Source organism: Leptonychotes weddellii, chromosome 7 (assembly GCF_054177405.1).
Source record: "Leptonychotes weddellii isolate Sample4059 chromosome 7, ASM5417740v2, whole genome shotgun sequence".
Classification (NCBI taxonomy): domain Eukaryota; kingdom Metazoa; phylum Chordata; class Mammalia; order Carnivora; family Phocidae; genus Leptonychotes; species Leptonychotes weddellii.
Genome location: NC_138375.1, coordinates 41,305,121 through 41,328,705, shown reverse-complemented (window position 1 = coordinate 41,328,705; position 23,585 = coordinate 41,305,121). Strand labels below are relative to the sequence as shown.

Genomic DNA, 23,585 nt, shown 5'->3' with positions numbered 1-23,585 from the left:
ACATCTTGGCTCTTTCCATAGTTTGGCTATGGTGGACATTGCTGCTATAAACATTGGGGTGCAAGTGCCCCTTCAGATACTACATTTGTATCTTTGGGGTAAATACCCAGTAGTGCAATTGCTGGGTCACATGGTAGCTCTATTTTCAACTTTTTGAGGAATCTCTATACTGTTTTCCAGAGTGGCTGCACCAGCTTGCATTCCCACCAACAGTGTAGGAGCGTTCCCCTTTCTGCACATCCCCGCCAACATCTGTCTTTTCCTCACTTGTTAATTTTAGCCATTCTGACTGGTGTGAGGTGGTATCTCATTGAGGTTTTGATTTGGATTTCCCTGATGCCGAGCAATGTTGAGCACTTTTTCATGTGTCTGTTGGCCATTTGGATGTCTTCTTTGGAAAAATGTCTGTTCATGTCTTCTGCCCATTTCTTGATTGGATTAGTTGTTCTTTGGGTGTTGAGTTTGATAAGTTCTTTATAGATTTTGGATACTAGCCCTTTATCTGATATGTCATTTGCAAATATCTTCTCCCATTCTGTTGGCTGTCTTTTGGTTTTGTTGACTGTTTCCTTTGCTCTGCAAAAGCTTTTTATTTTGATGAAGTCCTGATTGTTCATTTTTGGTGATTGTAGAATCTTAACAAAGATTTAAAAAGGATCCATTTGAACGGCCGATCTTAGGATCAGAATGTTGGGGTTTCATGTTTATGGCTAGTTCTCAACCACCCATGCTACCCCCCAATAGAGGCTGAATAGAGTTTCTTGGGGGTAGGTCTTGCCTTCTCTTTATCTCCAGTACTTTGCCCCAGACCAGAACACACAACAGGCTCTCAGGGAGCAGCTGACTGGGTGCCAGGGAGGCAGACACATGTCTTGACTCAAAGACAATATAAAAGAGGTCATATACTTTTGACTAAGGCACTTGCCTCCTCCCAAGTCCCACTGAAGACAGAAGCAGAAGATTGAGTATACTTGACTATCAGAAAGACGTGCTTTAGACCATAAGAGAGAAAAAGATGCTTAGAATGCTTGGAGCAGTTGAAACTTGGGAGTGGTCTGTCTATCTTTCTCATTGTCATGGATAAAGAAAGGGAAGTATGTAGGAAATGGAAATGAGTAATTCAAGGTCACTCAGAGAGCCAGGGGCCCAGCTGGACTTGGACCCCAGCTCTCTTGCCTCCTGATTCAGAGCCCTTCTTGCCACACACATTACCTCCTAGGCTTTGTCACTGTCATGGTGGCATAAGGATATCCTCCTGACAGGGACAGCATTAATATGGGAGAGGCAAAGGAGTTGGAAGTGTGGTGAAGCTAAGGGCAAGTCCCCGGGACCTTCTGAAACCAGTCTCACATTGCAAACAGAATCTGTCTCGACTGTGGAGTCTGGAAGAGCATTTTAAATAAGCCAGAGGCAGATGCTGCATCTTTGGCCATCATCTGGTCGCTGCCCGATGTCTGCTATTGCTGCCCAGTGAAGGTACCACCCTACATGGAGACAGGGGAGGGCAGAAAGGGCTGCTGGCAGACCCCTTAGCGTGTTCCTCCTGTAGTCACAGGGCTGCTGCTTAGCTTCATTCCAGAGGACAGAACGACATATTCTCCTCCATGTAAAGGCACTTCATCCAAGCAGAGAACAGCTGGTGATGTTCCTTTCTCGTCTCTTTCTCCAGGTTGTGAAAATTGCTAGAGCTGCGCATGTGTGGTTGGGAAACAAATGGGGATGGCTGTGCACTTTGCTCTGTATTTCTTCCTCATTCAAAAATGCTCCTCTCCTCCCCTGGGAGCCCCAATTCACCTTCTGTTGAATGTAGTCTTAAAAGTAAAACCGGTCTTATCCAGGCAGGTCTACTGGATGGGGCGGAGGTGGGTCATGAGTGACCTCTGCATCTGAATATTTTGCTGGTGCTGGCTTGCCACTGTGCCTGATACTCTGACACTCCTTTGATTTGGCACAATCTTTTTGCCCAGTCCCCTCTGGAAATACAGCCTTTCTATCAGGAGGCATCAGAGGCATCATATGGTGCTATCTATCCATCTGTAGTTCAAGAATCAGAGCCTGGACTTGAGGTATTTCTAGAGACTTCAAGAGACTTCCAGGAGCTCTGAGAGTGATAAAGCTGAGGGCAAGCTCCCAGAAGCTTCCAAATCAGGAATGTTAAATACACGCCCACGTGTACCACTGTCTCATCCTGCTTGCACAGCAGACATCTCATTAATTGAATATTTATACTCTTCCCTGTTGAAACTAGATTCAGCCTAAGAATCCTTTGCATAGCCAATTGATTGGAATGGCCATGACCATTTTCTATCCCTGTTCTTTAACTGTTCTTCAGTGCAAACAAAATTGACGATTGCAGTGCTGAGAAGCAAGAAAATAGGATCACAAGTACTGAGAAACATTGTCAGGGTCCCCTCATGAAATGTGCCCAGAGAGCAAAGGTAATGAAGACATCCAGAAAATCAGGGCAAGAGTGAGGAGTCTCCAGGAGACTGCTAAAATGGTTGGGTCTCAACCCTATGTATTTCAAGTCCCCTTTCCAACTGCAGAATCACTGGCTTCCCTTTTCAGCATGATCCCTAAGCAGAAAATACAGCTCTTACACTATCAGGAATTCCGTACTATTTTTTAAAAAGATTTATTTATTTATTTTAGACAGAGAGAGAGAGAGAGAAAATATCCTGAAGCAGACTCTTCCCCGCGTGAGGACCAGATGCTGGGTTCGATCCCACCACCCTGAGATCATGACCTGAGTCAAAATCAAGAGTCAGCTGCTTAACCAACTGAGCCACCTAGGTGCCCCATGAATTCCATACAAAAAAAAAAAAAATTCTACATGAGCTTCCATGTATGCCAAGAGCCACCAACACAATGCAGTGGTTGTCCAAACTTCAGGCGCGCTCTCTACCTTTTCTTTTAAATAGCTACCTCCCACCTGAAACTGATGCTGCCATCCCCTAAGAGGCTCCCATGAGAAGAGGCAGCCTCTGCCGGCCTCACCTGCTGCAGCGCTCTCTGGATGTCGATCCCCTGGCCCCACGGCACAGCTGGGTTAGCCAGGCAGTCCCCAGCATTCCCTCGGCGGGATATATCGATTCTCTGCCTCCGCAGGCTCTGAAAAGCCTCAGCCATCACCTTCACCCCGTCGTAGGTGAGCGCAGAGGTGTACTGGTGGGAGGAATGGAGACAGTTAGGTGTCAGGGAGAGCTGAGAGGGAGGCAGGTGGGAGCTCTGTCTGGGAGAGTGCATCCTGGTAATGAGAATGGCAGCAGTGGGCCGGGCATGGGGAGTCCGGGGCAGGGGTGAGCCAGGAAGGGTCTGTGCCTTAGACGGGGGTTGCTGCTTCCCCTCATTAGCCGGTGTTGTGAGTTCCGTGTTGCCAGTTATGACTTTCAAAGGGAAGCCAGAATTCTAGATTTTTGTGTGCAATCTGGCAATTTTAAAATGTTGCTCCAACTGGAAAAAGAATGTGTAGATTAAATGCAGCACATCTATAGCTCTGATACAGTCCACGGAAAACCAGTTGGTTTTCTCTGTGTTACAGGCACCAGTTGGGAGCCAAGAGGAACTATTTACTCCACTATCTCTTGTGACAGTGAAAGAAAAAAAAATAATCCAAGAAAGGTAAGCTCTTAATTATTTCCACATTGTGCCTCACAAGTGGCAGGTTTATATCCTGCACACTTGCCCCTTGTGCTTATTCACGATAACTCTCCATTTTTCCCCTCTTGCCTGAAAGGGGGCTAAGATATTGATGAAACAAAGCAGGCTAACAATCCAGGACACTATTTTCTAGCTTTGGAACTCGTGTCTGTCTTCTTCATTAATTTGTCCCCAATCCTAGCTTGTTCCCTGACACATTTTAAGTTCACAACAGAGAGTTGTAGAATGAATGCATGAGTATTTTTCCAGTTTTTGACTATGATTCTTTCACGTTTTAAAAGAAAAAATATAGGTATTACATTTGGTTATTTTTATAATCGTCAATCTTTTGGAAGTTGGGCAGGGTATTCACATGTTAACTGGTATGTGGTTTGTTCGTTGCTTTAAAGCACATTTGTGATTTTGTTTGCTTAAGCTCATATTGAAATGAATTTTCATTTTTTTAAGCTTTTATTTAAATTCCAATTAGTTAACCTACTGGGTAATATTAGTTTCAGGTGTAGAATTTAGTGATTCAGCACTTCTATACATCATCCAGTGCTCATTATGACAAGTGCCCTCCTTAATCCCCATCACCTATTTCACCCATCCCCACCCCTGGCCCCCAGCCCACCACCCTCTGGTAACCATTCAGTTTGCTCTCTATAGTTAAGAGTCTGTTCCTTGATTTGCCTCTTTCTCTCTTCCCTGCACCCCCCCCCTTTGCTCATTTGTTTCTTAAATTCCACACATGAGTGAAATCATATGGGAAATAAATCTTCATTTTTGAATTGCTAAATCAGTTTGAGCAAGAGTGGGATGAGAAGCATCTCAGTTAAATGGTTTGCCATTCGCAAAAAGAAATTGAGGGGCAAGAGAAAGTTGCCAAGGATTCCGTTTGCTCCAGATAAACAAATTTGGTCTCAGAATCCTCAACACAGTGTTCCACACAGCCTCTGCCAACCTATTGGGTCTGACATGGAAAAGAAAAAATACCTGCTCTCCTTATTCTAAACCATTATCGAACAGCAAACAAAATAGATTTTGGCTGTAGGATTTAGAGCTTCATGGCTGGGGAGTGAGAGGGAGATGCCCTGCATAACTGGGAGTTGATGCTCTGAGGCAGAGATGAGCTGGATATTGCTTAGATTTCTCTGATTTTTAGCTGGGTATGTGGCTGACCAGATAAAGGGCTAGTTCCATGCACAACGCAAGAAGGCTCCATCCACAAAGAAATGAATGCAAGCAGCATCCCTCCTGGAGCTGTGCAACATGGAGGCCCTGCCCAGAATAGAGACACCATTTTTCAGCTTCTCCTGGAGCTAGCTGGGGCTAGGTTTCTAAGATGTGGTCAATAGCATGTGAATAGAGATCTGTGTGACTTCTGAAAGGGGTTCTTAAAAGAAGTCATTGTGCTTTTTATTTTCCTTTTCACTTTCCTGCTGGGTAGAATACTGAGTTAATGGTTGGATCCTCAGCAGCCATTTTGGGCTATAAGGCAGCAGCCATATCCTGAGGACAGCAGAACAAGAAGATAGAAAAAGCTTGAGTGTTTGGCAATTGTGAAGCCATTATACAAGCCCCAGATTGCTAACTTCTGAATTTTGCTTACACAAGAGAAAAACAAAATATTTATCTTTTTAAACCATTGTCATTCTGGGTTGTCCAACCTTTATAGCATACCCTTAATTTGTATGTATATATTTTCCTTATCTTGCTCCTTTTAGAAAGCTATCCTTTCCTGAAGTCTAAGACTGCCCAGAAATCTGGGGCAGGGAAAGGGACCAGGTTGGTCCTTTGCTGTCTGCTGCCCGTCCCCTCACCTTAGGTCTCTTCCAGTCCACTCGGGTGTGGTCTCGAGCATCGCTATTCTTCCACTGTTGCATGATCTTGGCTGGGATGGTGTCTGTGTAGTTCACCAACTGGAAACCTGTAACATTTGCTCCACTCTCCTTGAATTTGTTTAAGTCAATATCCATGAAACCCTGTGCAGGGAGGAGGGGAAAGAGTCAGAACATGCTGCCTGGATCAGTCAAGTTAATCATGTTAGAGGGTCACAGGATTTCTATCGTGTTCCATAAGGTGAAACTGGCTGAATGGAGAGACATATGTGCCTCCCTTCCTTCTGAAGGTTATCACTTAGTTTGTATACAGTTAGCACAGTGGTTAAGAGCATTTGCTCAGAAGCCAGCCGTGCCTGGGTTGAAGTGCTGGCTCTGCTATTCACAGCCATTAGTTAAACTACCTTGGGCTAAGTTGCCTGATGGTTTCTTGTCTGAATAATGAAGGTTAGGAAGTTAGGGAGAAAAAGCAATGTGATGATGCACGTCAAGTGTGTGGTGCAGACTGAGTGGGGTTACTATGATGCCACAAATATGGAACAGAATAGACACATGAGGGAACTAACTACCACCCACATTCGCCACCCTTTTGAGAGAAGAAGAATCTGAAGTCCGTCAGGAGCAAGCTCCTGTGGGCTCCCCAAGGTCACCAGCAAGTCTGTGGAAGAGGTAGGATTCTGGTCTGGATTCTGACCATCCCTCCCTCCGTGCTCTTTCCTGTACCACAGACTAGCTTTTCTTTACCCGGTGAGGCCCGATCAGTTCTAACATCCACAAAGGATCCTTTACCAGGAATAAATCTTTCCTCCCCATTTGGTAAAATTCATTCAAATTCAGTAGGTCTTTGACTTAAAAAGGAAACCTGGTATTTGTATAATATATTCCATAGTGCACGTACTTTCGTATCTATGGCCCTGTTTCACTTTATGACTTTATAAGGTAGAAATTCTATGTCTATTTTCCACATAAAGAAACTGAGATAAAGTGGGAGAATTGATCACCAAGTCATCCAGTGAGTCAGTGGCAGAACATGGACTAGAACTAAGGTCTTCTGAAAGTCTTTACTCATCATTCAACAAAAATTTTTGAGAACCTCTAGTGCATATTCTAATAGTGAATAAAACAAGTTCCTTCTCTTATGAAGCTTACATTCTAGACAATAAACAAACAAGTAAATATGTAGCTTAGTATATACAATGAAGTCCTACGACATTGTCCAAGTCTCTTAATTTCTCATTGACTTATCTAGTTCCTTGTTTAAAAGATCTAGTCATGAACAATTTCGTGACTCAAAGATACTCCCCCAACCCCCCACCAAGTGCCTCCAAAGTTCTGATTGTTTATTATTTGTATTTTATAAATCACCCAAGCTCAGTTCTCCTCAGAGCCTTTGTCCTAGCTATTCTCTCTGCCTCGAAGTGTGCTTTCCCTGGCTGGTTCCTTTCTGTCTTTAGGATCTCAGCCAACATGCAGTCTCTTCAGAGAGGTCTTTCCTGGCCCCCTTACCTAAAGATCCAATTTCCACCCTGTGGTAGATGCTGCCAGTAAGTACCCTGCTCATTTCCACTCCCCTTTATACACTGATATTTCACTTTAAAAAAAATACATTTGGGCGCCTGGGTGGCTCAGTTGGTTAAGCGTCTGCCTTCGGCTCAGGTCATGATCCCAGGGTCCTGGGATCGAGTCCCGCATCGGGCTCCCTGCTCTGCAGGGAGCCTGCTTCTCCCTCTCCCACTCCCCCTGCTTGTGTTCCCTCTCTCGCTGTGTCTCTCTCTGTCAAATAAATAAATAAAATCTTTAAAAAAAAATACATTTGTTTGAGAGAGAGAGAGCATGGGGGGGAGGGGCAGAGGGAGAGGAAGAAGCAGACTCCCCACTAAGCAGGGAGCCTGACGTGGGGCTCCATTCCAGGACCCTGAGATCATGACCCGAGTGGAAGGCAGACACTTAACCGACTGAGCCACCCAGGCGCCTCTGATATTTCAGTTTCTATACTAATCGCAAATACCTATTACTTCAACCCTATGGGAATTAATACACTCAGAGAAGCAGTCAACCAATGACAGATGGAAAGCTAGTAGGAAAATACTCCAGATTCCTTTCCCCAGTGGCTGGAGGTGAGAGAGTTGCGGTGGGGGGAGGTGGAAACAACTCTGAGACCTGTTCTACATCAATGTCTAGAGGTCCCTTAAGGGATCAGGCTCCCACAGGGGTACGTTTCTTGATTGTGCACCTTTACTGGATGCCATCCTGTCCCTTTCTAACTTTCCAGATTCCTCACTGGCATCCAAAGAAACCACTTGTACTTGAATCCTTGTCTTAAGTCCTGCTTCTAGAAGAAACCAATGTCACCCCACCACCCAGTCCAGCCAGTTCCTTCTCAGTGCCCTGTTTAAGTTTCTCCAGACCTTTTCTATTTTGTTCATTGATGTGTCCTGGAGCCTGGCATCTAGAGCAATGCCTGGTACAGATCAGATTCTCAATACATATTTGCTGCGTGAAAGAATAAAAACCAGAGACTTTCTCAAGCAAGAATGCTAATTAGGCAGGGGAAATATGATAAGCAGGCAGCAAATGCCAGTGGACAGTTTTAATTGGTTGGAAAGAGAAGCTCAGGTTAACTTTTCCCATAGCCACAGTTTATAGACTTGCAGAGGTCTACTGATTTGCACAGTGGTCTAGCAAGTTGTTGGTACAGATGGAATCAGAATATATGCTAGAAGACACTATACCATCTAAGAGAAATCCCACCACTGGTTAAAAGCTAAAGCACCATTGAGAAATTTCTCATCATTTTTAGAGATCTTTAAAAAGAACATCTTGTTCATAAACTAACTATTGAGAGAATCAAATGGAAATTCCCTCCTGGAGTCATCTTCTACCACTTGAAAATCTATAACCAGCTCCTGAGCATTTTGTACTAACTGCCCCCCTCTTGAACATGATGGGGGCCACAGTAAACGGATGGCAGAGTTTATTTGAACATAGATGTCACTCACTTCCATCACCAGAGTGTCTGACTACAAGGTTAATGGAGCCAAACCTCAGTTATGTTTAATCAAACTGACGGGACCCTCTAACGGAACTCCTTGTGCTCCCCTGGGAAAGAATGAACAGAGGACGATAAACTCCTACCTGTGATGTCAGGTAAAAGAAACAACATTAGGGAATAACTTGTAGACAATGCATATTCATCTAATAGCTGGCATTTTCTCTCCCATGTAAGATCTCATGCTGGAATGGTAATCTTCAATCTCTACAATGTCCCTAATCACTAAGAAATGAGTCTTTTATAGTGACTAGGCTTGATTTCTCCATAATGCAAGAAAATGGACTCTGACAGTATAGACAAGTGCTCTTGACTAAGAAAGGGAAATAAACGCGTTAACTATTTGCCCACCAGTTAACTGCAAAGTTCAACTCACTCATTCTATTCCCTGGAGCATGCTCATTAAACAAGGTTTAATTAAATCATTTTCTAATTTTCTTTGCCATTTTATTAAAAAAAAAAACCAACAACCTTGGGTAACATCTGGCATTTAGAATATTTTTCTTTATCTGCTTTATCTGTGATATTAATTATATGTGTAAGGGTGTCACACTGCTAATTACATTTTATTAAGGATTTAAACTATGAAGTTTAATCGTCACCACTCTATTTGAGCCATTTTGCCTATTTTATAACATGCCCCAAAATACTGAGTCCATTGCTCTGTACACTGTACTATTGAATAAAACTAAAATCAATGCACAAGATGGTTCAAGTTATTCAGTATGAGAATCCAGGTCTCCCAAACCCAGGCTCCTTCCAACTGTCCCCGCAGAGCTGTACCAGCTGCTGCTCTTCATAGAGTGACTCTGTTTCTCATCTAAAATAGGGTTTTGGGGCACCTGGGTGGCTCAATCAGTTAAGCATCTGCCTTTGGCTCAGGTCATGATTTCAGGGTCCTGGGATCGAGCCCCGTGTTGGGCTCCCTGCTCAGCAGGGAGTCTGCTTGTCCCTCTCCCTCTGCCCCTTGCGCTCTCTCTCATAAATAAATAAATAAATAAATAAATAAATAAATAAATAAAATTAAAAAAAATACACTTTGTGACAAGTGAACTCTTGGAGATGTTGTGTCACTATGCTCCTGTGTGCTGTTTTGGCACCTCCATGGCACTTCACACTGTCCCACATGTGTCTTATGAATGTGTGACATGAGACGAATGCTCTGCCTACTATCTCATTCAAGCACTGATGACCTGGCTGGTGTACTGCAGGCTCTCAGGATAGAGGTCCTTCACCTGAGGGACACATCAGAATACGTTGGAGAGCTTTTGCAAAATAGTCACCCCTAAGGACTGTCATTCCGTAGCCCTGGAGAGGTAACTGGACACCTGTATTTTTATAAAGCTCTAATGCTGGCGAATCAAAAATCAAGGTTCAATGTATTAAAATTATAAAGGTACTCATTAGAATAATTCCAAATGATGGCACAAGTAACAAACATTGAGAACTGGATGTGCAGAGTAGTATGAGATGATTGATCATCTTTCTAATGGAGAGTCACAGCTGGGATTCAAACTGATCAAGAAAAAGAGACTTAGGCATATTATGTAGAAATGTGGAGGAAACCACCAGAATCACGAAACACAGAAAAGGTTTAAGATAGTTATTTTTAAGAAGTATGAGACTGGAGGGGACAGGAGTTTGCTTTTTATTTTATACCCTTCTGTAATATTTTTTCTTTTTTACTATGTGAATAAAGTTCCTTTTTATACTATTAAAAAATAAAAATAGCTCCTCAGACAATTCTGATGTACCTTGATGGTTAGGAATCACCTGTCAGTCCCTGGAAAGGTGGGGAGGGAGTGGCAGTGGCAGAACAGGGAAGATAAGTTGTCCCATGTATTGAAACTTTGTTATGACGTGTTAAGGGAGCCCCACTTCCTTTGTTATCTCCTGGTCTGGAAATCAAGAACACTGGCACTGTTAAATGCTCCACTGCAACAGAGCTTCAGAAGCATTGCTCATAAGAATAACAAAAACAGCAATAATGGCCGAAGTTCTACTTCATATACATTACATAACTTCATCTCAACAGCCTTCTGAAAATGAGTTTACTGTCATTTAAAAGTGAAAAATGAAATAATTAGTCAACAGTCACCCCTAGATTTATTTTAAACATTTCCCAAGTTCTTATCCTGAGCCAGGCATTCTGTTAAATGCTTTATATAGATCATCTTATTTTATCTCCCAAACAGCCCTGAAAGGTGAACATGCACAGTAGGCACCAGATGCTTATTTGCATAAATGAGTTGAGTGAGTATCCATCCCAATTTTATGTTGAAGAGCTGTGGTTCAGAGACTTTTGGAAACTCCCCCGAGATCACACAGCAAGCAAGAATTCAAACCATGGTCCAACCATAAAATCTATCGTCTTTGTCAACATGTTCCATTGCCTTGCTGGTGGGGAACACATGAGCTTAGCTTTAGGATGGTGTTGCCAGATTTCCCAGAGAGGGACAAAGAACCTCTGACAGTGTGGATGACATAGCTAATAGCCCTGAATAAATGACTCACCTCGCTGAAGAGGGGCCTTCCAGTACAGCTTTCTATCTTAAAGGAATATTTGTGGTTGAACACCCTAGGTTTCTTTCCTTGACACCAATCTCTGAAGGTTGGCTAGATGCTTCCCAAGCCTCTGATTTATCTAAAGTCTACTAGTGCCCACCTACTCCACATCCATACCAGGGGGTCGGCAAATATTTTCTGTAAAGGGCCAGATTGTGAATATTTTTGGCTTTGTAGGCCATATGGTTTCTGCTGTAATTATTCAACTCTGCCATTATAGCATGAAAGCAGCCATAGACAATAGTAAATGAATGAGCATGGCTGAGGCCCAGCAAAATTTATTTATGGACACTGAAATTTGAATTTCATATGATTTTCACAAGTCATGAAATATCATTCTTTTCCAATAATTTAAAAATGTAATAACCATTCTTAGCTCATGAGCCAAACAAAACGAGGTGATGGTTGGAACTGACCCATAGACCACAGTTTACTGATGCCTGATGCAAAGATGTTGGCGATCAGACCAAACCCCTCATTGTACAGATGGGAAAGTGAGCTCCAGAGAGGACACTAGAGGCCTAAGGCCCTATAGCTGGTTAGGAGATTAGCTGGGGTTAGGATCTGACTCCGTTATATGTCATTGTAGGAGCAGCGCAATGCTGACCAGCTGTTGGAATAGAATGGGAGTAGAAGTGCTCAAGTAGTTAACACGGGCATTCCTTCTAACATCAATTATGATTTTCAAAGGATTAGAATGAAAAGCCATTTCAAATAATTATGATATCCTAAAGAGATGTTTAACACTGTACTGCATTGGATATGCTTTCATGTCGCTGTGAAGATTTAGAAAATGCTTTCGGGATCATGAAGAGGCTCTGGGCTATCATGACTATTAATTATCATGTGTGGCTGGAAACAAAAAAAAACTGATTATACATACTTCCTGGTTACTTAACCTCTCCAAGGCACAGTTCTCTGGTCTTCGAAATGCAGATATAATAGCACCTACAGCATAGAAGTGGTATAAGATTTAAAAGAATACATTTAAGCACCTTGAACTATCTGGCACATAGTAAATGTTTAGTGAACGTTTGCTATTATCACCATCATCGTTATCATGGCCTCAAAAGAAGTTAGGTGTTGTTGGAACTGCTTCAAAACCAGGCAGTGGGCCAGGCAAGACACCTGAGAGAACAAGAGGCAGGTGTACAGGAACGCTGCTGTTGGAGGATGAAAAGCTTTATCTTCAAAGCCAAATTTCCTTTTTCTCTGGGATTCTTTCAAGGGGGTCACGTACAAGCTGTTCAGCCCTCATCATCCTGCTTGCGTGGACACCACACCCATCAGAAGGAAGAGGGAGCATCCAGCATTGTTAAAGGAAAGGGGCCAGGAAGAAGGTTTATTAAACAAGCCCTGGGCCACTGGAAAGAACACTGCCTCCATCTCATCCCCTTGAGATCTGAAGAGGTAATGTTAGAATAAATCAAAGAACCTGTACTTTATACTCAGAAGGGCACAAGTTGAACATGCCAAGTTTCCCCCACTTGTCAGATAGATTCTTAGATGACAGCTCCAGAGGGAGGATGGTTACAGGGAAGTGCAGTTTGAAAAGGCTTGTTACGTTAGAAATGCTGGAAAAAGTGGGGATAATCAACCTGAAAAATACTGGAAACTGAGAGGGTAAGCGGAGGATGTATTCAGATCCCGGAAGGGCTGTCATGGGGAAGAGGTGCGAGATTTATTTATTCACTGAGGCTCCAGAAGGCAAGCCAGTATCCGTGAATGAGCAGAAGTCATGGAAGACAGATTTTGGCTAAAATATGACAACTGCCACAGTGCCTAGATGTATCAAAGCCTGTACTTCGTAGTAGGCACAATGCTAAGGGCTTTATTTGTATTATCTCATTTAATATTCATAACAGTCCTGTGAAGCAGGTATTTTACTATTATCATTCTCATTCTGCAAATGAGAAAACCGAGGCTTAACTGAACGGAGTAGCTTCTGCCCGGTATCACACAGCTGATGATGGGGAGAGACCACAGTTGTAACAAGTAACAAGACTCTCGGCTGTTATCCAAGCACTGTACATCCCACCTCCTCGCCACTAGTCCTGTCAATCTGACTCCTCCATCTCCTGTCCTGCAATGAATGGCTGGAATGGCTTGTATCTCTACTGTAGGAAGGAATTAGCAGGTCTCCAGGAGACCACAATGTTTGCCTTCAGCATCTTTAACGTGACCTGCTGCTTGGAATTCGAACCACAGCTCTTTGTTTCTCTCTCTCTGAGGCCCATCTTATCTCTCTCTCCCGGAGACTGCGGTTGTCCTTTGCACGTGCCTTAAGAGACTGTGGGCTCCCAGGAGGCGGGGCCTCAGTCCCCAGCATATCCGCAACACAGCACCTGGAGCACGCAGATGGCTCAATTCACGCGGAAGAATAAAGAAAGAGATAGTAAACGTCTTTGCTCACCCTTTTCATGATTCTCGTACATGCTTGCATCCTGTCACCTCCTAGCTTTTGTCCTCTGAACTAAAGAGGGCTTTTCATTGACTTTTTCCATGTAGTATATTCTGAACGAGGTCATAAATAAGAATTGTCAAGAAAACAGTTTTAGGGACAGCCACACAAGTTCTGTGCTATCTTTGAACCATGGGAGCTGTTTGCCCTTGGGCAGTGGTCTCTGTCTCTCCCAGCACTAGTTTATTGATCTGCAAAAGAAGGGCATTGGCTAGACCAACGATCATTCAAACTATTCCCAGGTTGCGAGCATTTTAGAGGTTAGCATGTTGGGGAAGGGGGAAGGCACAAGAATGGGTCCTAGACCCCTATCTTCCCTCTACCAAAGCAGCTCTGTTTCCTATCTGTTTTACATGCTGGGGTTCTCCCCAAGATTCCATTTGAAAATAGGGCTTCTAACTAAAAAGTTTGGAAACTTCTGAGCCAGTTGATTTCTCTCTTAAGGGCTCTTCTAGCTTCTATCTGCAATTCTGTGATCACATAGGTGTGTATATATGAATATGGATATATGTGAATTCATGGAATATTCCGGAGCTGAGGACTCAGTTTTGTCCTCAAATCACATGTCTCTGCATAACGGTCTTCACATTTTCCTATTTTAGTCACTATAGCCAACCAAAACTTAAATGTGTCCTCACCCTACATAATCCCTGGTAACATGTGGGCTTATCTGATTCCTGCAAAGTCAGTGAGACGCTGTAGCTGTGTTTAAATTAGCTAAAACACCATCCGTGTTGGAAAAAATCAGTACTGTTAACTTACCCAAGTGCATTTGAAACCAGGGAGGCAGGTACCTGTACGCTTGGATATCTGCCAACACACAAGCGCACCTGTTTCCCACACAGGTGTCCTTTGTTGCCAAAGCATTGTCAGAGCCAGTCAGGGCCTCAGAGAGCAACTTCTCTCAGTCTAGGGGTTTAGGATAAAATGCTGGCACTTTGCGGCAGAAGATCGGAGGTTTCCAGACTGGGCTGTTGATGCATGGGCAAAAGAATACATTATTTGGCCTGGTATTGGTTAGTCGCCCAGAGCCTTTATGTTAACTGTGTTCTAACTGGCTGCAGTCAGAGGTGACACCTGGCCAGGGCCAAAGAGCCAAAGGTCAATTCAAAATTCAGCCTAGTGTGGGGCCTGGAGTTCTTGACTGACTTGAAACCAACCACATCTTCCCTTTACATTGATCCAAACCTTCCTGTCCAGGGAAGATCAAGTGAAGACTACAGAAAGCCCACTTTTTGATGAAATGCCAGCTTAAGTGTTCACAGGATCTCAATACAGTAAGTATCTATCAAATGCTTGGTGAAAAACGAATGAAAGTCCAAACATCGGATAAATTTGAAATCTACTGGGAATGGGGAAAGGAGTATTCTAGTTCAGTTATTCATTCATGCTCTCATTCATCTGTGAGTACTTAATATTGTGAAGCACATACTAGACAAAGGGATGAAGCAGAGAATCACAGGTGTGATCCCTGCTTTCGAGTTACTTAAGGTTTAGTGCGAAAGGCCAATATTACCCAAGTAATTGTAGAGCAGCTAATGAAAAAAACCTGACCTTGGAGCTCAGGGAAGTCTCCCCAGTGGAAGCAGTGAAGCCTGAAAGAGGACTTTTGGTCAGGTGAAAAGTGCAGGAAATAACCCTCTAAGCAGAAAACACATATGCTCTGAGGTTCAGATTCAGAAGACAAAGGGCAGTGAACCAGAGGAAGCACATATTACACATCAGCCTGGATTCAAATCTCAGCTCTTTTACCTCCCAGCTGTGTGGCCACAGGTAAGCTACTTAAACTTTCTGGGCCTCAGTCTCCTTCACGGCAAAATAAGGATTTCTGTTTTATCTTTATCCTGTGACTGTGGTGAGAATTAACTATAATAACATAGTTAAGTTCTTAGAATGATGCCTGGCACATAGCAAGTACTCACCTAGAGCCCCACAGCTCATGGGGCTCCATTTTCCTTTCTTCCATTATATTATCTGTTTTTCTGTTTTAAAAAGAGGGACCAGTAAGAAGTAAAGACTGGACCCTTCTATTTACACATTACCCCAACCTCCTGCCTCGGTTGGTGCTGAGGCATCTGTCCCTTCTGCTTCTAAGCTGGTGGTAGCAAGAGGTTGCACACTCTGAAAGAGCAATTGCAGATATTGTCTTGCATATCTGGAGCATGGAAAGGACTAGTCCAAATCAGCCAAGGTGTGCATGGTTTGCAAGAACAAAGGCTACAAACACTGAGTGCTTGAGATTAATGGAGCAGTGTCTCCCTTATGATGAAGGGAGCCAGTGTGGCTTGGGAATTTTGTTTTGATATCCCCAGACTGCAGAGAGAGGCAGGAAACTAGAGCCATAAATTACAGATCTGCAAAAGTCCTCTTGACAATTTATTCCTTTTAAAAATGTACGAAATCTTCAAAAAATTGAGACTCTCAAAAAATATACATATATATATCTTTTCTGCAAATGATAATGAGTCAGTGGCAGAGTTGGGATGAGACCCTAGGCTTCTGCTGCACTCATTGTTCTAAAACTTGACATAAAATAGCTCATTTTATCTTTACCTTGTGAAGTGTGTATGCGTATTCCCACCTACAGATAAGGAAACTGAGGTACAGAGAGGTGAAGTGGCTTGCTCAAAGTCACAGCTAGTAAGTGGGTGAGTCAAAATTCAAACCCAGGCAGTTTCAGGAGGAAAGGAGTTTATTTCTCAGTTTTGCTCAATCATGATGCCAGGCCTCAGAGTTGCAAATGTTTCCCCAATTTGGGCAGTGTGGCCCGGTGGAGAACAAACCTAATCTTTAGAATTAGAGAGATCTGAGTTCAAATTCTAGCTTTAGCTCCATGACCTTGGAAAAGCTCCTTCAGCAAATTGAACCTCTTTTTTTCTCACTCATAAAATGGGAATATAATCTCACCTTTCTTGGAGGGACACAGAAACTCTCAGAGGTCTCTAGAGTGGATTATTCTAGACCATGGGGTATGAGTGTGAAGAGCAACAGACTAGGCCTTGCCCGATGGAATGTTCAGACCATCTAGCAAGTGAGGATCCTTTGGGATCTGGGATTTGGCTTTCTACCCAGCTACTTCCTCTTTGCTTCCAGAGGTGTCTGTAATGTCAGCCCTGGTGATCATAAAGTAACCCATGTGTTGTCAGTGTTACTAGAGAGTGAGGTAAGAGCAGCGAGAGGGAGGAAAGGGTGAATGGAAGGGACAAAGGGAAGCTGCAGGGGGTCCCCATCCGTGAAGAGAGACTCTGAGAGGGGCTGGAGGGGGGCAGGAGGGAGCACTTCTGAGCCTCTTTCTTGGTCTCCATGTTTCTGCCTGCTTCTTCCTCTTACACACACACACACACACACACACACTCACACCGCATGTGCACAGGCACACTGGAAACTGAGAGGCAGAAGTGGGGGGAATGAAGCATAAAGAACAGAGCAAACAGTTGCTCCAAATCCCTGGCCCAGCTCTGCTGTTTAACTTCTCAGTGAGCTCAAGCAGGTCACTTCCCCTCTGGGCCTATATTTCCATTTGTAAAATGAGGGGCTGGGTGAGATGAGCTCCTAGGGCCCCTTCAGCACTAGCTCTCTTGGCCTCTTCAAACCAGGGCAAAGGCATGCTCTTCACAGGACCACTGGCCACATGGATCCACTGTCATCCTTCCTAGACACCTACAGCCTCCAGAGGCCTCTCTAGCCTCCAAGTGCCATGCTCTGGCAGCTCAAGTGCCATTTATGGGGGCTTGCATTACTATCACACATGGTAATTTTCTCTAGCATTTTTAAAAAAATAGGCTCCAAGCCCAGTGTGGAGCCCAACATGGGGCTTGAACTCACAATCCCAAGATCAAGACCTGAGCTGAGATCAAGAGTTGGACATTCAACCGACTGAGCCACCCGGGCACCCCCTCTCTCATTCTTTAGAACTTTGGTTACATCTTCCAATCTAGCTAGAAGACAAGGCCTTGTTGCTTCCAGGACAAAAGTCACGCTGTATGAATCTCCTTGTATGAGAAGCTTCTCAAAGAAGCCCAGGGCAGTGCTAGGCTGGAGGACATGCTTGGTCCACCCTTGATGATCGACTGGTTGTCTGTTAGAAGTATGTACTGTGAGAAGGTACTGAGGAAACTGAGGGGCGCCCAGGCTGGAGGAGCCAACACCGAGGAGAACAAGAGTAGGAGTTTCCAAGCACATGAGGGTTGCTTGGTGGAAAGGCAGCAGACATGTTCTGCAAGGCTTCTGAGAGAGCAGGTGGTGCCACAAATGCGGAGAGGATAGCACAGGGAAGACTGGGCCCCCTTTGAGCAAGACTAGAAACCTCAGAGCCCTTTGAGGAGAGAAGGGGCTGCCTCAGGGCGTGAGTTCCCATCACTGGGTATCATTCAAGCAGGAACCAGATGGATGGGCTTCTGTTGGGCTTCTGTTGGGGATGGTGTAGAGGAGATTCTGGCCCTTTATGGCAAGTGGATTGAAAGCCCTCTTAGGCCCATCTTTCTCTACTCATGTGCGTTTTCATAACTATGTTCATATTCCCACTACATCTGCTGCTCTCAGCATTTTGCAGTCAAGGATTTTGCCTGTAAGTGCATGTGATGTGTGGGTACACACATTATTTATTTCCTGAGCAGTTATTTCCCTCATTCATTCATTTAGTGATTTTTTAAAGAACACCTGTTACATGCAGCTCCCTCTACCAGGCCCTAGGAATTCATCAGTGAACAAGGCAGACGTGTTTCTTTCTCTAGGAGCTTAAAGACAAACAGGGAAGAAGACATTATATAACTGTGAGTCAGTTGTGGATGAGATTTAGTTTGGGAGAGGGTTGAGGGGCCTCAAAGATAGTATCATGTCCCCAGATAGTAAATGTCCTTTTTTTTCCACTAATGATAATGATGATGATGATGGTACGATGATTATTATGGTGGCAATTACTAACACTTATTGAGTGCCTATTTGGGCCAAACATTTACTATGCACACTTTATAACATATTGACTTGCTTAATTGTCATAATACCAATGAGGAGGTAGATAATATCACATTATTCCCTCTTTTATAGATGAGGCAATGAAAGTTCAGAATAAGTAGATAACTTGACTAATGTCACAAAGCTAATAGACATAAAGCCAGAATTTAAACTCAGGTCTGCTTGACCTTAAACCACCCTTCCCAAGCACTGTACCACCTGCCTAACCAGAGGCTATGGAAACCAGATATGACCGGGTGTGGCATGGAGACAGTGGGAAGAGAGGAGCAGAAGGCATTGGGTAAGGGTGGCCATATAGAAGGTGGAGACAGATTTCTCAGCAGTGGAGAGAAGGAGACTAAAGAAAAGTTTCTTCTCAGGACTGACAGAGCAGAGGGCAGTAGCACGGAGCTGGGGGCTTGGATTTACTGCCCCCTGGACCAAACCTTCCAACTCTATGGGAGTTAATATGCAACCACATGGTGGGACTGGCTGACTGTTCGGATCTCCAAATATCCCAGTGAGACCTGGGGTGACCTGACCTCACTGCCTCTCCCTCAGCTTCCTTATACACTGGAAATTATAATTATAATGAAATGCCATCAGTGCATAATTAAGAAGGTATCCAATAGCAGTTTGAGAGCCTAAGTTTGAGTTCCAGGCCTACTGTAGGCAATGTTTAAACTCAAGCCCTTGTGCCAAGGACCACTCCCCCCGGCCCCCCAAACCCTCGTTCCTTCCTCCAACTTCCCCACACTCTAGCAGTCACAAGGCACAGTCCTAGGCATGTGCACTTTGGAGTTTTACGGTCCTGGAGGGAAAGCCCAGCTCCATCACTTTATAAACTTGGCGACATTGGAAAATTCACTAATCCTTCTGAACCTGTTTCTTCATCTGAAACGTGGGGATAATATTATCAAGGGCTATGGTAGGGTTTAATAGATATGCATTTGAGTATTTTCCCTAGTGCCTGGAATATAGCAATGATTCAGAGAATTGTAGTAGTTACTGTCAGTGTAATTATTGTCATTGTTATTCATGAGGGGTTTAAGAAATGTTATTCATTTCTTGGTCAGTGGCTCCCAAGAGGCTTGACATCAGGTTAGGCTGGTTGCCCTACTCTTACGCTCACATTACTAGGTTTTTGTCAGATTCCCGAGAGCCCAACTACATTGACTAGGTGCCTGCCTTCCTCCTCTGCAGCTCAGTCAGATAATGGCTTTGAGCCTCAGTTCCCACATCTGTAAAATGGAGGTGATGAATTCTACCTTGCTTACTTCACTGGAGTATTATGACATTCAAAAGCCAGTGGTGTGATTCATAAGAAAATGTCACATAAACTACAACAGTTGTGAAAATGGAAGGATTGCTGTTAATTTTACTGTTACTAATCCCTGAGGAGGCACCAAATGGTCCATACTGAAAGAGAATCAACACCTTCGAGTGTTTCTCAAACTGGGGTCTGCTGGACCCTTTGTAAATTCTCAGAGGTCTGCTAGTTCTCTATAAGCATTTTAAAATGTGTTTTGTTTCAATGAAACTCTAATCATCAATATTAATAATCTGGTCATTTGTCCCATGATGTGAGTACTCATTTTTACAATTTCAGTGACACTGAAGCATTTAACTATTAGCTCAGTGTTTCCCAAACTAACTCTGTACGTGCATTATAGGGGTGTCCACAGGCCCTCTGTTTTAATACTAGTTTGGTCTAAGATTTGCTGCTGATGTGTCACAAAGATAAGAGCTATAACTCTGGAGGGTCCTGACTGGTAGATGTCTGCTTTGACCACAACGTCAGAGCAGGGAATGAACACAGAGTCAGTACTGGGGTTTGGAGGAGGATGGATAGCCAGACTGGATAGCCTGGCCCTCTGGTGGGTTCCAGGCCCTAGGTGCTTCTTTAAAAAATAATGGTATAGTGGCGCCTGGGTGGCTCAGTCGGTTGAGCATCTGATTGCTGATTTTGGCTCAGGTCATGGTCTTGGAGTTGTGAGATTGAGCCCTGCGTCGGGCTCTGTGCTGGGCATGGAGCCTGCTTGGGATTCTCTCTCTCCCTCTGACTGCCCCTCCTCCCACCACTCATGCTCTTTAAAAATAATAGAAGAAAGAATGGTAGAGTTCTCCAGTTTCTGCAAGGTTCAAGTACACTTTATGGACATACCAGTGTTATAGAAATATAAATACATCTGTCCTATTGTATATAAAATATGAATACATAAATAAGCATATGTATGTGTGTGTGTATATATACATACATATACACACACAATATGTGATGTACAGATGGGTAGATCTAGTATATGTAGTAAGAATCCCCCACCTATGCAGATCAGTGTTTAACTTTCCAAAACATGGTGACATTCAGCAACATCTTTGATCTTCCCGGTAATACTATAAGCATACAGATCAGGCACTGTCATTCCCAGTTGATGGATAAGGAAACTGAGGGCTGGAGAGTTGCCCAAGATCACAGAGCTGGCTAAGGGTAGTGTCTGGACAAAAAGAGGGGGTGGGGGGCAGGGAGGGTTCAGGGTTGTTTTTACTCCCTGTCCATAAAGCTCTCCTCTCTGACCCACAGTCTCCTTCCCTCCTCTCTTCCAGCAGCCCCCCAAAGCTGCCTATTTGAATCCTTCCAAAGTGATCTTTTAGAAAAATGCTGTTGGCTACTTCCAAGCTCATGCATTCCATTTCTCTTGTGAAGAAAGAACTGTAAAATAAAAGTGTAGCTCCCTCCTTTTGTTAAAACTTTCAAAAGCTTCCTTGGTTTCTAACTCTATAATTACACCCTAATCACAAACACTCTGAAGGGGGGGGGTCAGTTCCATGCGGCAGCAGGCTAATTATGTGGTGGAATTTCTAAAAATTATCATCTTATAAATTGCGTTATTTCTCTGAAGGGGGAAGAAAAACACACACCACATACTCGCCTATGTTTCGAACTGAATTAATTAGTAATTTGAAGCCTAATTATCAACTAATCTATTGGAACATGCAAGTCTTTTGTATTTGGATGGTATATGCAATTTGCATCCTATTAGCTGGCAGTTGTAAGGATTTGAGAGCTCATTAGGTCAGAAGAAGAAGAATGCAGATCAGAAGGATACAGAAGCCCAAGGGGCTGACTCGGTGATGCTGTGACCAAGGGGTCACTTGGCAACAGATGGAGGCTGGCAATTTAATTATCTAGGGTCTTTCGGTGGCTCCAAGGCCATTGATATGTAATTTCTATCTTACCCTAGAGAGGTGATTATGCATGCCCCCACAGTTGTTCTGTGTATTCTCAAGCAGCAGGGTGCTCACACAGTCTGTAGGGTGAGGCATGCTAGAACAGTGCATATGGCACTGGATGCTGCCTACTAACCTTGGTGCTAGGCCTAGCTCTATCCCTGCCTTGCTGTGTGCCCCCGGCCACACCACCTTGCTGGTTTTGTTTCTCTACAAGTAAAGGAGACTTAGATGACATTGATTTCCAAAGTCCCTTCCAGCACTAAGGGGCTGGGATCTGAGGGATGTCAAATCTGCTTCATTACAATGTCAAAAATTCTATCTTTGCAAATTTTTTTTTTAGGGTGAGGCTCTTGTTCCCTGAAAGTCTCTGGAGAACAACCTGCCATTTAAAAGGCAAATACCTTTGAGAAATATAACATATTTAGCTATTAACATCTGGGTCTAAATTAACCTATTTCAGTGAGTCCTTCTCATTTCTAGTCCTGAGCCTGAAATATTGGGACAGCCAAGGCAAGGAAGTTTTGAAGGGAAAGGTTTAGGCAGGGACCTGTTTAAGAATGGAGATTGGGTCAGAAAGAGTAATAGAATTTAAGGATTAGGCAGCATGTTTTGGTCCCATGTTTTGATCTTGCAATTTTGACCTTTACATATAGCCAGACCCTGTGCCTTTGTTCTACTAATGACCTTTGTTCCAAAAATAAGTAGAAAATAGCAATCTTTTGTTCCATTAATTATTAAGGCTACTCATAAATAATCAACACCAAATAACATGCCTAAAACTAACATGATATACTTTGTTATAAATAAAAATTGAAAAATCACATCTTGATGGAAACAGAAAATTGCAAAGACAAGCCAGGATAACATGGAAACTTTGTAGAAAAGGCTACCATTAGGGAAAACCGATAATTGCCCAAATTGTCACATTGGCAAAATGTGTTATTGATTGAAATATTTTAGTCAATATAAAAATTTATTATTGATTTGTTGGGAGATATATCCACTTTGGAAAGTAATTTTGGAGTTCCTCAAGATGTTAAACACAGAGTTACCATATAACCCATCAATTCCACTCCTAGGTATATACACAAGAGAAAAGGTTGTACCTAAATTTCATAGCAGCTTTATTTGTAATAGTTAAAAAGTGAAAACCACCCAAATATTTATCAACCAATGAATGGATTAGCAAAATGCAGTATAGCCATATAATAGAATATTATTTGGCAATGGAAAGGAGCAAAGTACCATACATGCTACAATATGGATGAACTTTGAAAACATGAGGCTAAGTGAAAGAAGCCAGTCACAAAGGAGCATATATTATATGATTCCACTTAATGTCTGAATATGCAAATACTTAAAAAGTAAATTGCTAGTTGCCTAGGGCCGGGGGTGGGAGTTTGGAGAGCAATGGGGAGTGAGTGCTGGTGGGTATGGGGTTTCTTTTTTGAGATGATGAAAAAATTTTAAAGTTAGATTGTGGTGATGGTTTCATAATTCTGTGAATATACTAAAAAGCAATGAATCGTATACTTTATATGGATGAACAGTATGGTATATGAATATATCACCATGAAGCTCTTTTAAAAATGTAAACAATGGGACTAAAGGCAAAATAAAATTACATTTGGCTTTGGAAGAAATTCTGGAAGAATCACACTCCATGATAAAAAAAGGTAGGTGGTCAAAACATGACCCAGGAAAAATAGAATTGCCAGAAATAATGGCCACAAAAGAAAATTCATAATGGCATGTTATTAGGTAAAATCTAATGTGAATAAAAATTATTTGATGACTCAAATCTTCACAACACTGAAAATAATTGTGCCCAATAAAAGAACTGCAA

The 23,585-nt window shown here is 43.1% G+C and overlaps 1 protein-coding gene across 2 annotated transcripts in view; it reads right to left on the bottom strand.

Moving 5' to 3' along the window:
• GRIA1 (glutamate ionotropic receptor AMPA type subunit 1) overlaps positions 1-23,585 on the bottom strand; it is a 297,774-nt gene that overhangs the window by 110,883 nt on the left and 163,306 nt on the right. For both annotated transcript variants that reach the window (XM_081826209.1, XM_081826208.1), the window contains exons 6-7: positions 5,463-5,624; positions 2,998-3,165 (exon numbers count right to left, since the gene is read on the bottom strand). In XM_081826209.1, the coding sequence (XP_081682335.1) occupies positions 2,998-3,165; positions 5,463-5,624 (330 nt within the window). The remainder of the gene's footprint in view (positions 1-2,997; positions 3,166-5,462; positions 5,625-23,585) is intronic.